Source organism: Dreissena polymorpha, chromosome 7 (assembly GCF_020536995.1).
Source record: "Dreissena polymorpha isolate Duluth1 chromosome 7, UMN_Dpol_1.0, whole genome shotgun sequence".
In the NCBI taxonomy this organism is placed as follows: Eukaryota; Metazoa; Mollusca; class Bivalvia; order Myida; family Dreissenidae; genus Dreissena; species Dreissena polymorpha.
Window position 1 is genome coordinate 4744925 of NC_068361.1, and position 14715 is coordinate 4759639.

Genomic DNA, 14715 nt, shown 5'->3' on the forward strand with positions numbered 1-14715 from the left:
TACATACTAATTGAAAGTACCATCAAGAATCATGACACAGTCACAAAGAAGGATGTAATTTTTACCTAAATACCCTTCCATACTTGTCGGCACTGTGTGTTTGCTTAATTACACTGAAGAACGTCTACGGGTAAATCTTACAAAAATGTGATAAATAAGACTGAGTAGCAATTTTTTCGGCTTTGCTGTTTAACGTCAAATTTGGCCTTTCAACGAACTTCTTAAAAGCCCATTGAATTTTAATGAAGAAGTTTCCCGCTTGTAGGTCCGAATGAATTAAATCAAATTTTGCAATTGGCAATTTGATAGAAATCCCCATAAAACATTGCACATAGCTTTCTGAAATAAACAGGCCACATTGAACGCATTCACGATATCCAACAGCTCTCTTTGCAAAGACCTATCTAGTGTTTCTTGGCCGTGTAAGATCTATAATTAGAACATCGTCACCTAAACATCTACTAATAGAAGAGCATATTTTTGGGAAACAGATTCAATAAGAGTATAAAACGTCCACGATCAATAATGTGTAGTTCGTTAAAGAAATCGAGGCAGTAGAAACATAGCACTTTAAAGAGACCACAATCTGGTACATTTGGTCAATTGTTGCGTCCGTGGCGGACAATACATTTTTAAAAATAAAGCGTACAAAAAAGCAAACACAAAGTTCTTCGTAAGCTTGTTTTAATCTTAAAAACACATAATCGACAGTCATTCCAGTCAAATACAATGCTAACAGTCAGCACTCTAGAAATCAAAATTGCGGATTTTATTATTTAATTCAGGGATATCAAGTGTATCAAGTTCGAATTCCGGAAAAAATAGCCGGTAATCTGGGGCATTAGGTCCCTTACAGGGATAAAAGGTAAATCCCCGCCCGAGCCGTAGCTAATTGATTTATTGTAGTCTTTCTAGTTGCAATTTCTGGTGAGTACAATGCGGAATATTACGAATATTTGCAACATGTCGAAGATTTTCGGAAAGTAGCGAAGAGGTTTTCGTCAGTTAATATTTATGTCCGTGCCGGCCGCTAACTTATCAGAATCAATAAAAAAAGAACCAGGAAAAATCGGTACCGATCGCAAATTTCCGGAATTCCGATAAAGCTTCAACATTATTTGTTCTCAAATGATCGCGTACTCGAACGAATCTGTCCCTACGCCTAAAACTCCCTTAAAATCTCATAATCTATCCTTGACGACTCAAATCATATTTCCTGAATAGTTTGGCCTATTGACGTCCCTGTAATTATAACAATCATTATGGTCTTTTGGATAAACAACGCTATGTTGTTGCAATATAATAACAGTTTAAAATAGTTACCGGTTTTCATTTAATAAAATCATTAAGTCATATTCGAGATTTCAGCGATTGCCAATATTTTGCTTCTGTTTCTCATAAAAAAGCATATGGTGCTTGGTATCTGCTATTGACTCCTATGTAGATTGGAAATATTACATAACCCTTACTGCGGCCGAGCGCAGATATCTGCACTTGGCCGCTAAAAAGAAAAATCTGTGCGCATTAATTTAATTCAAATCTCATTATCATAATCAAAATAATGATCATCGTCGTCGTCGTCACTACCACTACCACCACCACCATCATCATCATCTTCTTCTTCCTCCTCCACTTCATCATCATCATCAACAACAACAGCAACACCAACTTAACATCATCATCAAACAACAATAAACATCGGTAGCATACAATGTGTGCTTCATCAACCATACATAATTATATGCGTTAAACACCATAATAGAACAGCATGAAGGAAGCTGTCTATTACTCTTTTATATTTCCTATACCAATATTATTTTTTTTCGTTAATTGAAGGACTAGTTGAAATCTTCTATAAAAGCCCTCCCCCCCCCCCAATAAAAATTAAATAAAAAATAATAATAATAACCCTAGCAAACAACAATAAACATAGGTTAGTTAGTATACACTGTGCTTTCGCAACCATGCATAATGAATGTTTATGACTTCGGACACCGTTGTGATCAAATTTAAAAAAGCAAGATTGTATGTATGCGGCACACAACAAATAGATAATTATAGTTTTATACCTTAAACGTAGTTCATCAAAATAAAGATAAGTTATTATCTATGTAATACTTAAATAAGGTTTATAACGTATGCATATTTGTCTAAAACATGTGAAATGTGATTCGTAAGCCGACGACAAAATTATCATTCGGACCCTTCTCCCCACCTAACAATCGAGATTAAACACCTGTGGAGACCCCGATCTTATCAATGAATAAACCGGTTCAATTATGTCAAGTCAAATAAAACATACTATTACTACCCAAATAATTATCTATCAAAACATGTAAATTGATATACCTACTTAACTAAGACTAAACTTAAACGATTAGCAAGAAAAATATACAAAGAAGAAGCAGGCAAAGTAGACAAATTAATTGTAACATATGTTTTCTCAGTCTCCCACTGTTGAACAATATAAATAGTATTTATCGCCACCCCAAAAGGGATCTTTATCACACGTTTGGCTCAACTAATATATAATTGTTACAGGACAAACTGTCAACAATTACCTTGTTAATGTTTTATACATAAGTCCAATCAAAGGTTAACTTCCAAGGAAACTGCGGCATGTTAAAACTGTTGATTATGACAAAATGTTGTTTAGTACAAATCAGTACAATAGCGTCTGTTATGTGGCCTATACTAATCCAGTTAAATAAAACTTAATCGCAGAAAAGTTTAGATTCTTTACACCTTTAAGAAAATATATATAACAGTTCTTTCCTGTTTTAACAAAATAATACATTTAAAAATAAATTATGAAGCATCGCTAGCAATAGTAGAAAGAGAAGTAGAAGGAGAATTATTATTATTAGTAGCAGTAGCAGTAGCAGCAGCAGCAGTAGCAGCAGTAGCAGTAGCAGAATCAGTAGCAGTAGCAGTAGCAGTAGCAGTAGCACTAGCAGTAGCAGTAGCAGTAGAAGTAGCAGTAGCAGTAGCCGTATCAGTAGCAGTAGCAGTAACAGTAGCAGTAGCAACAGCAGCAGCAGCAGTAGCAGTAGCACTATCAGTAGCAGTAGCAGCAGCAGCAGCAGCGGCAATGGCAGCGGCAGTGGCAGTGGCAGTAGCAGTGGCAGTAGCACTATCAGTAGCAGTAGCAGCAGCAGCACTGGCAGCGGCAGTGGCAGCGGCAGCGGCAGTTGCAGTGGCAGTGGCAGTGGCAGCGGCAGCGGCAGCGGCAGTAGCAGTGGCAGTAGCAGTAGCACTATCAGTAGCAGTAGCAGCAGCAGCACTGGCAGCGCCAGCGGCAGTGGCAGCGGCAGTGGCGGCGGCAGTGGCAGCGGCCGTGGCAGCGGCAGTGGCAGCGGCAGTGGCAGTGGCAGCGGCAGCGGCAGCAGTAGCAGTAGCAGTAAGAGTAGCCGAAGCAGTATCAGTAGCGGCTTTTTGCTTTTTTGTTTTAGAAGTGTTTATCGTATAAGAAGAACGCAAGGAAGACAAATTAATTGTAACATGTGTTATCTTAGTCTCCGTTGTAGTAGTATTTGTTGTATCTACACAGCCATTTTTCAGTCACCCGAGAGACATGTTTTTATAAGAGATTTAATTGTGGACCAATACATCATGTATTAATATCAGTGTACCCACTGGGACACCACATGGGGCGAGGATTAACAGATAAACTAGGCCTTCAATTAATTATGCGCTGAGAGGCAAACAATACTATAACTTACTGATAATTTTAGGATTGGGATGTGTTTGTATCTTATTTGAAATCAGCTAGCTTAATTAAAAAATTAATTATAGCCTCATTATTATCACAAGAACATCATCACATATTCATTGTGCAATATATAATCATATCACCATCACAATATGCCAGAGCGTTTGTGTTTATTGTGCCTACTAATACTACAGCAACATTTACAAAACTTATTACAAACCAACCACTCAAGCTTTAATTAAGATTGATTTCAATTTATATTATGACATACATTAAAGAACACTGTCAATTAATTAAAAAATAGCTTGATGCTTCGTACTCAGCGATTTAAATAAAAGAAACGTTGCGTACACATTAATTGGGGATAATAAAAAAGTCTGCAATTAAAATAATCAAATTTAAATAATACTAGATTTAGTTTCAAATTGTCGCTCAAAATATGTATCAGTTATATCAGTTACTAGGGAATCGATTTGTTTAATCTCCGCAATCCAATAATAATTATGGTGTTTGTATGACAAATTAATAGCTATTCGTCATTGAATGTATGATACTCATATAAATATTGAAACAATAACCACAACAACAACAACAACATATGTGATTATGTATATATCTTCTTCAGATATTCTGTGTCATACTATCAAAGTTATCCTCATAAGATTCATAATAATAAAATAAACACTATTGCAATCTTAGTAAAAACCAACTTAGCCGTTATGCTAATGATTTTATTTTCAGTATGCGTGTACATTTCAATATTATATAACAACAAGTGTTCACAAATACCTATGTTTAATAATTATTAAAAACATGAGAACCTGAAGGTATTGCATTTTAATAGACTAGTTTTACCGTGTGTGTACATTCATATAAAATCTTAAAGAAAATCACACTTGAGATAATGTCTTTCGGTTTTGCTATTTCTAATCGATTTAAACACCATAAAACCACCGTATTTTCTCTAACATTCTAAATTTTCTTACATTTCCTATTTAAGCCAAAATATTTATTTTTTCATGATTCTAAATTTTCGGACATACACATATGCAGCATGCAATTAACGAGCAAGAATGTTGCATCTGTACACATGCATGATACCATTAAGCAGAATGTAAATATACATTGGACATCAGGCAAGATGTGTCATCAAGCATGAAAAGGTGTCTACATACTAATTGAAAGTACCATCAAGAATCATGACACAGTCACAAAGAAGAATGTAATGTTTACCTAAATACCCTTCCATACTTGTCGGCACTGTGTGTTTGCTTAATTTCACTGAAGAACGTCTACTGGTAAATCTTACAAAAAAGTGATAAATAAGACTGAGTAGCAATTTTTTCGGCGTTGCTGTTTAACGTCAAATTTGGCCTTTCAACGAACTTCTTAAAAGCCCATTGAATTTTAATGAAGAAGTTTCCCGCTTGTAGGTCCGAATGAATTAAATCAAATTTTGCAATTGGCAATTTGATAGAAATCCCCATAAAACATTGCACATAGCTTTCTGAAATAAACAGGCCACATTGAACGCATTCACGATATCCAACAGCTCTCTTTGCAAAGACCTATCTAGTGTTTCTTGGCCGTGTAAGATCTATAATTAGAACATCGTCACCTAAACATCTACTTATAGAAGAGCATATTTTGGGGAAACAGATTCAATAAGAGTATAAGACGTCCACGATCAATAATGTGTAGTTCGTTAAAGATATCACGGCAGTAGAAACATAGCACTTAAAAGAGACCACAATCTGGTACATTTGGTCAATTGTTGCGTCCGTGGCGGACAATACATTTTTAAAAATAAAGCGTACAAAAAAGGAAACACAAAGTTCTTCGTAAGCTTGTTTTAATCTTAAAAACACATAATCGACAGTCATTCCAGTTAAATACAATACTAACAGTCAGCACTCTAGAGATCAAAATTGCGGATATTTAATTCAGGGATATCAAGTGTATCAAGTTCGAATTCCGGAAAAAAAATAGCCGGTAGTCTGGGGCATTAGGTCCCTTACAGGGATAAAAGGTAAATCCCCGCCCGAGCCGTAGCTAATAGATTTATTGTAGTCTTTCTAGTTGCAATTTCTGGTGAGTACAATGCGGAATATTACGGATATTTGCAACATGTCGAAGATTTTCGGAAAGTAGCGAAGAGGTTTTCGTCAGTTAATATTCATGTCCGTGCCGGCCGCTAACTTATCAGAATCAATAAAAAAAGAACCAGGAAAAATCGGTACCGATCGCAATTTTCCGGAATTCCGATAAAGCTGCAACACTATTTGTTCTCAAATGATCGCGTACTCGAACGAATCTGTCCCTACGTTTCCAACTCCCTTAAAATCTCATCGGACGTACATTGAACTCAAAATCTATCCTTGACGACTCAAATCATATTTCCTGAATAGTATGGCCTATTGACGTCCCTGTAATTATAACAATCATTATGGTCTTTTGATTAAACAAGCTATGTTGTTGCAATATAATAACAGTTTAAAATAGTTACCGGTTTTCATTTAATAAAATGATTAAGTCATATTCGAGATTTCAGCGATTGCCAATATTTTGCTTCTGTTTCTCATAAAAAAACATATGGTGTTTGGTATCTGCTATTGACTCCTATGTAGATTGGAAATATTACATAACCCTTACTGCGGCCGAGCGCAGATATCTGCACTTGGCCGCTAAAAAGAAAAATCTTTGCACATTAATTTAATTCAAATCTCATTATCATAATCAAAATCATCATCATCGTCGTCGTCGTCACTATCACTACCACCACCACCATCATCATCATCTTCTTCTTCTTCTTCCTCCTCCTCTTCATCATCATCATCAACAACAACAGCAACACCAACTTAACATCATCATCAAACAACAATAAACATCGGTAGCATACAATGTGTGCTTCATCAACATGGGTTAGTTAGTATACACTGTGCTTTCGCAACCATGCATAATGAATGTTTATGACTTCGGACCGTTGTGATCAAATTATAAAAAAGCAAGATGGTATGTATGCGGCACACAACAAATAGATAATTATAGTTTTATACCTTAAACGTAGTTCATCAAAATAAAGATAAGTTATTATCTATGTTATACTTAAATTAGGTTTATAACGTATGCATATTTGTCTAAATCTTGTGAAATGTGATTCGTAAACCGACGACAACATTATCATTCGGACCCTTCTCCCCACCTAACAATCGAGATTAAACACCTGTGGAGATCCCGATCTTATCAATGAATAAACCGGTTCAATTATGTCAAGTCAAATAAAACAAGCTATTACTACCCAAATAAATATCTATCAAAATATGTAAATTGATATACCTACTTAACTAAAACTAAACTGTAACGATAAGCAAGAAAAATATATAAAGAAGAAGCAGGCAAAGTAGACAAATTAATTGTAACATATGTTTTCTCAGTCTCCCACTGTTGAACAATATAAATAGTATTTATCGCCACCCCAAAAGGGATCTTTATCACACGTTTGGCTCAACTAATATATAATTGTGACAGGACAAACTGTCAACAATTACCTTGTTAATGTTTTATACATAAGTCCAATCAAAGGTTAACTTCCAAGGAAACTGCGGCATGTTAAAACTGTTGATTATGACAAAATGTTGTTTAGTACAAATCAGTACAATAGCGTCTGTTATGTGGCCTATACTAATCCAGTTAAATAAAACTTTAATCGCAGAAAAGTTTAGATTCTTTACACCTTTAAGAATATATATATATATATAACAGTTCTTTCCTGTTTTAACAAAATGATACATTTACAAATAAATTATGAAGCATCGCTAGCAATAGAAGAAAGAGAAGTAGAAGGAGAATTAGTATTATTAGTAGCAGTAGCAGTAGCAGCAGCAGCAGTAGCAGCAGCAGCAGCAGCAGCAGTAGCAGAATCAGTAGCAGTAGCAGTAGCAGTAGCAGAAGCAGTAGCAGTAGCAGTAGCAGTAGCCGTATCAGTAGCAGTAGCAGTAGCAGTAACAGTAGCAGTAGCAAGAGCAGCAGCAGCAGCAGCAGTAGCAGTAGCACTATCAGAAGCAGTAGCAGCAGCAGCAGCGGCAGTGGCAGTGGCAGTGGCAGTAGCAGTGGAAGTAGCAGTAGCACTATCAGTAGCAGTAGCAGCAGCAGCAGCAGCAGCACTGGAAGCGGCAGTGGCAGTGGCAGCGGCAGTGGCAGCGGCAGTGACAGTGGCAGCGGCAGTGGCAGTGGCAGCGGCAGTAGCAGTGGCAGTAGCAGTAGCACTATCAGTAGCAGTAGCAGGAGCAGCACTGGCAGCGGCAGCGGCAGTGGCAGTGGCAGCGGCAGTGGCAGCGGCAGTGGCAGTGGCAGTGGCAGCGGCAGTGGCAGCGTCAGTGGCAGCGGCAGTGGCAGTGGCAGCGGCAGCGGCAGCGGCAGCGGCAGCAATAGCAGTAGCAGTAAGAGTAGCCGAAGCAGTAGCAGTAGCGGCTTTTTTGTTTTAGAAGTGTTTATCGTATAAGAAGAACGCAAGGAAGACAAATTAATTGTAACATGTGTTATCTTAGTCTCCGTTGATCATTACCTGCACGAAAAACATCAAATTGAGAACTTCGCTGCAACCTGAATATTACCTCAATAAGTGAGTAATTCAGTAATAGAATATCTTTATTATGCTGTGCATAATTTTTTACCCTGATCATCATCTTACACATAAATTAAACATTCAAACTTACGATACATAATACAAATGAAAGCTTGGCATGTTCAAGGCTCTGTTCATCTGCAGGACCCAAAATAATAATAAATAAATAAATAAAATAGTCGTTCAAAAGCAAGTGGAAATGTGCTCACAAGTGTCAGGTGGTAAGTTAAACTGGCTTTGTGTAATGTGATATGTCTAAAAACTCATCAAGAGATGAACAACTCACATCAAACCCCTATCTTTAAATTAACTTCCAAAACAAGAGTGCCAAACTGTCACAAGTTACGCCTTATGAAAACTACTTCAATTAGAGAGCCGACACCCTGCTAAATGCTTGAAACGCATTAAGTTACCTCATTACCTAGTTTTTGACCCAACATGACCCATATTTGAACTTAAGCTAGATATGATTTAGACACAACTTCTGACCAATTTTGGTGACAATCGGATGAAAACTTCTTCAATTAGAGAGGGGACACAATGCTAAATCCTTGACATGCACTAATATAAGTGACCCTGTAATCTAATTTTTGACCCGGCATGACCCATATTCCAACTTTACCTAGATATTGTCTATATACAACTTCTGACCAAGTTTGGTGAAGATAGGATGAAAACCCTTTGAATTAAATAGCAGGCTGATGTGGACGCCTCCTGCAAAGGGTGATCTTATAATACATCCCGTTTTAAAAAAACGGGCATATACAAAAGCTGTCTGAAATACTCTGTGTGCATGTGATTGTGTGTGTGTGTCGGGGGGGATTGCTATTTACATTTTGGCTCTTCATTCAGTCAGAAAATTAAATCAGATGATTCTTTAAATATGCAACACCATTAGAATAAAATATTCAATACAATGTTAAACATGTAAATATTATACAATTATTTGAATTTTTTATTTGCTTGCACATTTCAGTTTTTTAAAAACATATATGTAAAAGTCAGATGTTTTCACTGACACCACACAGCGACTGACCCTGAGATGAGTTAAAAACAAGATTATTCAAAACACTTAAAAGGTTTTTACTTCTTCCTTCTCTAAAAAAAGAAAACAACAATTAGTTTCTTTAAGTACAAGCGTCTGTAAACACAGTTATTTTAAACATGCTTATAAATAACCACTACTTTTACAAGTTGGAAATGGGTGCATTATGCAAACTAAAAAATTGATATCAGTATTATTTTTTACTAAATGAAATAAATAGATAAATGTGTTAATTTGTTATGCTGAACACGTTACATACATAAATATTTACACATACATATAATTTTAATCCAGAATATTTCAATAAACTATATCCACATACAGTACTTTTATTCTAACAATATTTACAAATAACAAATAACACACAAAAACAGGAAAATTCACAAGTTTTTCCTATGTACCGGTAATAAAAATGTGGCTGTTTTGCAATTGAAAGACCCTAGTTTTTTATTTGATCAGTACATTTTTTCTCAAGAACGATTTCAGCTTTAGACATAATCTAGCTTTAATTAATTGAATTTAACCAACATAAATGAGCCTCCTCTGGGAAAACTTAATGCATGCGCATAAAAAGTCATTCCAGATTAGCCTGTGCAGTCCACACATACTAATCAGGGAAGACTCTTTCCGCCTAACTAACCCTACTTCCTTTCAATGGAGAATACCACAAAAATCTAAAGTTTCGTCTTTGTTTAGCATGCGCAAATTGCACAGGCTAATCTGGGACCACGTTTTATGCGCATGCCCATTTTCCAAGAGCTGGGCTCAAGTACTTTAAGTCTATGGCTTGATTAGACATGATCTAGCTAAAGTAAATTAGAGTCATCAAACCAATAACCATGCCTCAATACGGCTATGGATTTGAGACAATCTAGTTAATATTAGCGAACAACGTTTTAAGAAACCGGAGTTAATGCATGTCCGAAATGCTTCATCCCAGGTTAGCCTATGCAGTCTGCACAAGCTAATCAGGGACTATACTTTCCGTTTCTAAGAATTGTTTTTTACTAAATGAGGTATTTTCTTAATGCTAATCTAGCCAGAGCATGTTGTTCCTGATTAACCTGTGCAGACATTTACACAAATGCATTACAACCCATTTTCCAAAGTTGGTTCTCATTTAGGTTTAAAACAAATAAAAGTAAGCACATGCACATGGCTTGACACAAACAGAAAATTGCAAGTGTAAAATTCCTCCGAAATTATTGAAAAACTCAGAAATTTTAATAGGCATTCTTTGTAACAATAAAACATGGCTGAAAAAAGACATATATTTTAACCCTTTCCCACTCAGAAGCAAATTGAAAATAGCTATGTGCAAACTGCATAAAAACCAGAACAGACTGCGAGCAACTAGCTGTCTGTTCAGGCTTTATGATGTTTGCTGCTCATCAGTATCTTAGGGTTGGAAATGAAGCCTTTAAAACTTGAATCTAGTAAGAAAGGTCTTTAATTAAATTAAACTTTTTAAGGGACTACAAATGCGTAAAAATATGTATCTATTTAGTAAAGGGTTTAACAACATTACATTTAAAAGTATTCATGCATAGAAGACAGTTCAACCTTAAAATTCATGAATCGATCGACCCAAACAATCAAATAAAATTAACGTGCCTCGAGTCGAATTATATTAATTATGATTTAACAGTATACATTGCAAAGTTTCATATCAATGAAAAATCCCGCTTCCTCATCATTTTCTTGTCTCTGTTAGAAACGTATTCTTTCCGTACTGGACTCAACCTGAGCTCGAGTATGTTGTTAAACTTCTGTACGATTTCATTGCACATCACAGTGTCTGCTTCGAAGTCATGGTGTTTGAACTCGTGTCCATTAAAGTAGGCGAGACGGAACACAGATTTACCTGCACAACAGAAACAGAAATAAGACATGTATAGATCAACAGTAAATCTTTTGATTTTTCGGTGGAAGTTTTATGGGAGCTTAATGGAGTTGGATTGCTGTAAGACAATTAAACAATGTGATCATCATTGTTGTTGCCATCATCATAGTCATCATCACCACCACCACCACCACCATTGTCAAAACCACCACCCCAACCACCACCACCATCATCATCATCATTATTATTACCAAAAAAATAATGATAATTATTATTTTCATCATCATAACCACAACCAAAATCACAACCATCATCATCATGATCATGACCATCATCTCTGTCATCATCATCATTATCACCACCAATTATCCAATGACATGTCAGAATTTACCCAAACTTATAAAAGTAGTGAAGTTTGCTCCTGACACCTCAAGTCGTACTAAGCATGATATAAAATTATTATTTGAGAAAGGGGATTTACTTGATCAATTTGTAACAAAGGATGATCCAATTAACACATGCACATATGTTCATACAATAAGGAAGAATGCATATAAGTTTAAAAGTGCAGGAGTAATTTGTGTAAAAGATGTGAAAAGTTTGAGGGTATGGACAGGCTCAGAACTGTGTTGCAAGGGCCATAATCCATTCAATATGCTTTCCACATTAGGGAATTGTTTCTTAAGATTATCTAAATATAATAAAATTACCTCAGATTATTTACAAATGCATAAATGTATGCATGCGTGATTTTTCATAACCTACATAATCTGTAATGCATGCCTTCTCGTAATCTGTATTTTGGCTTGAAAACAAAACAATCAGAGAGTTACCTCCATCTTTGTCCTCGAAGATATCACATGATGCGATGTTATCAGCATTGTAGGTGACGGCCTTCTGTCGGAAGATTCGCGCACTGCTTTTGCTGACCACAGGGTCTATGTCTACCTTTTCTGCACTTATCCATAGATCAACAAACCAGGAATTAACCTGAGAAGCGTTATGGGACCACGGGGCTTAATGCATCATCTGCCTAAAATGTCGTGACAGATTAGACTGCACAGGCTAATCTAGGACAAAACGTTAGACACATACAATATTCTCAGATTTCCCAGACCAAGGCTTAACAGATAATTTCCAGATATCCTTAATTATGAAATCTGTCATTTGAAGGGAACAAACAAAGCCAACCCATTTCATCCACCAATGATAGCTGCATTCAAATACTAACAGGCTATATGGCATGTAATTTTGATAGGATTTGAACTTCTCAGCTGTGCTTGTACCCAGAAATTTTTCCAAATTCTAACTCATGGCAGAGAGTATTTTTCATCAAATGTGCCTCGTCTTGGCAAAATGCTCGACAGGGCCAACACTTTCCACCTTACTTGATTTTTATGTTGAAGAGACTCCCTTATGATAAAAACAAGAGATGTGTTTGTCAGAAACACAATGCCCCCTATTACGCCGCTTTGAAGCCATAAATTTGACCTTTGACCTTGAAGGATGACCTTGACCTTTCACCAATCAAAATGTGCAGCTCCATGAGATGCACATGCATGCCAAATATCAAGTTGCTATCTTCAATAATGCAAAAGTTATTCAATATTGCAAAACTTTAACCAAGGTTAAAGTTTTAGGTTAAAGTTTTGGGACAGAATAACAGACAGAATGACAGACAGACAGGCCAAAAACAATATTAAAAAAACCCCGATCATTCGATCCAGGGGCATAAAAAAAACATAAAAGCAGAAAGTGTCCTCCCTGGTGAGCCTGTGTGGACTGCACATGCATTACACCCCGTTTTCCCAGAACTAGCCTCATATCATAACAATACATGTCTGGGAGTTAAGATCACATGTTTGTAGTTTAGTTGTGTTTTTGTTTGGATTTCTGCCATTTGCAACAGTATTTCAGTGATATCAGAACAGAACAGAATATTTTATTTTAGCTTAAGCATACAGCTCATCGCCATAAACATACATATGCAATAACAGCATGCGTGACAATTATATACAAAACATATCAATGCATTCATTTAACACATTCATACTTTTCATGATTAAGCTCATCGACTTCTTTTTAAGTTCACATACTTAGGCCAATTAATAACTAATAATCAGTTTGTGATAATTAATTGTACAGTTTCTGAACATGAGATAGCTGTAAGGCATTTGGAGTAAAGCAACACAGCACACTACCTCTGGACCAAGCTTACAGTTAAATTTATATCAACAGACTTTCGAAAATAAAAACAATTAAATGATGACAGTTCCAAGTGCTTTGATTCATCTTCAGTGGAGTGGGCCTTTAAGAACTATTAATATATAAAATGTTGATGGTAAGGTCAACCATGGCATAGTGGAAATGATGTATGCCTAGCGACAGGTAGGGCAATAGTTTGATCCACAATTAGGGAGCGTTATTGACATCACCCCCACTACATAAAGAACTGGCTCTCCCCAGGAGACATACTCTAGAGCATTTCAATACGCATCAGGCTGTCAATGCAATCCAGCTTAAATCAATGGGTTTAAACTAAAATATGAAAATTTGAAAGGAGAACATAAGATGGCAGGGCTAACTCTGTCATTTTCCAATTAAGCCAAGACCAATTGGGCAATGAGGACATTTCTATTCAGCTACAATTTTTCATTCATATTACCCATCGTCCATGAAATAACCAAAATGAGTAGAATTTGCTAAAACAAGGCTAACACTAATTTTAAGTCAGGGGAAGCCCTTATATGGAAATATGATTTATCCGAATCCATAAATGCCATTCCCCGCTGAACCTCCGTGATAACAGGGCTTAATGCATGCTCCTAAAGTGTCATCAAAAAATAGATGCAGTCCAAACAGGCTTATCAATGATGGCACTCTCCGCCTTGACTGGATAGCATGTGCAGTCCAAACAGGCTTATCAAGGATGACACTCTCCGCCTTGACTGGATAGCATGTGCAGTCCAAACAAGCTTATCAAGGATGACACTCTCCGCCTTGACTGGATAGCATGTGCAGTCCAAACAGGCTTATCAAGGATGACACTCTCCGCCTTGACTGGATAGCATGTGCAGTCCAAACAGGCTTATCAAGGATGACACTCTCCGCCTTGACTGGATAGCATGTGCAGTCCAAATAGGCTTATCAAGGATGACACTCTCCGCCTTGACTGGATAGCATGTGCAGTCCAAACAGGCTTATCAAGGATGACACTCTCCGCCTTGACTGGATAGCATGTGCAGTCCAAACAGGCTTATCAAGGATGACACGCCCCGCCTTGACTGGGCAGTCCAAACAGGCTTATCAAGGATGACACTCTCGGCCTTGACTGGATGTGCAGTCCAAACAGGCTTATCAAGGATGACACTCTCGGCCTTGACTGGATGTGCAGTCCAAACAGGCTTATCAAGAATGACACTCTCCGCCTTGACTGGATTTATCAAGGATGACACTCTCTGTCTTGACTGGATTTATCAAGGATGACACTC

At 36.8% G+C, this 14715-nt stretch overlaps 1 protein-coding gene across 1 annotated transcript in view; it reads right to left on the bottom strand.

Moving 5' to 3' along the window:
* Positions 1-10944: 10944 nt before the first annotated feature.
* Positions 10945-14715, bottom strand: part of LOC127838150 (target of rapamycin complex 2 subunit MAPKAP1-like) — a 4052-nt gene continuing 281 nt past the window's right edge. Inside the window, exons 2-3 of the mRNA XM_052365728.1 lie at positions 12058-12214; positions 10945-11245 (exon numbers count right to left, since the gene is read on the bottom strand). Coding sequence (XP_052221688.1) covers positions 11046-11245; positions 12058-12214 — 357 coding nt within the window. The 3' untranslated portion in view covers positions 10945-11045. The remainder of the gene's footprint in view (positions 11246-12057; positions 12215-14715) is intronic.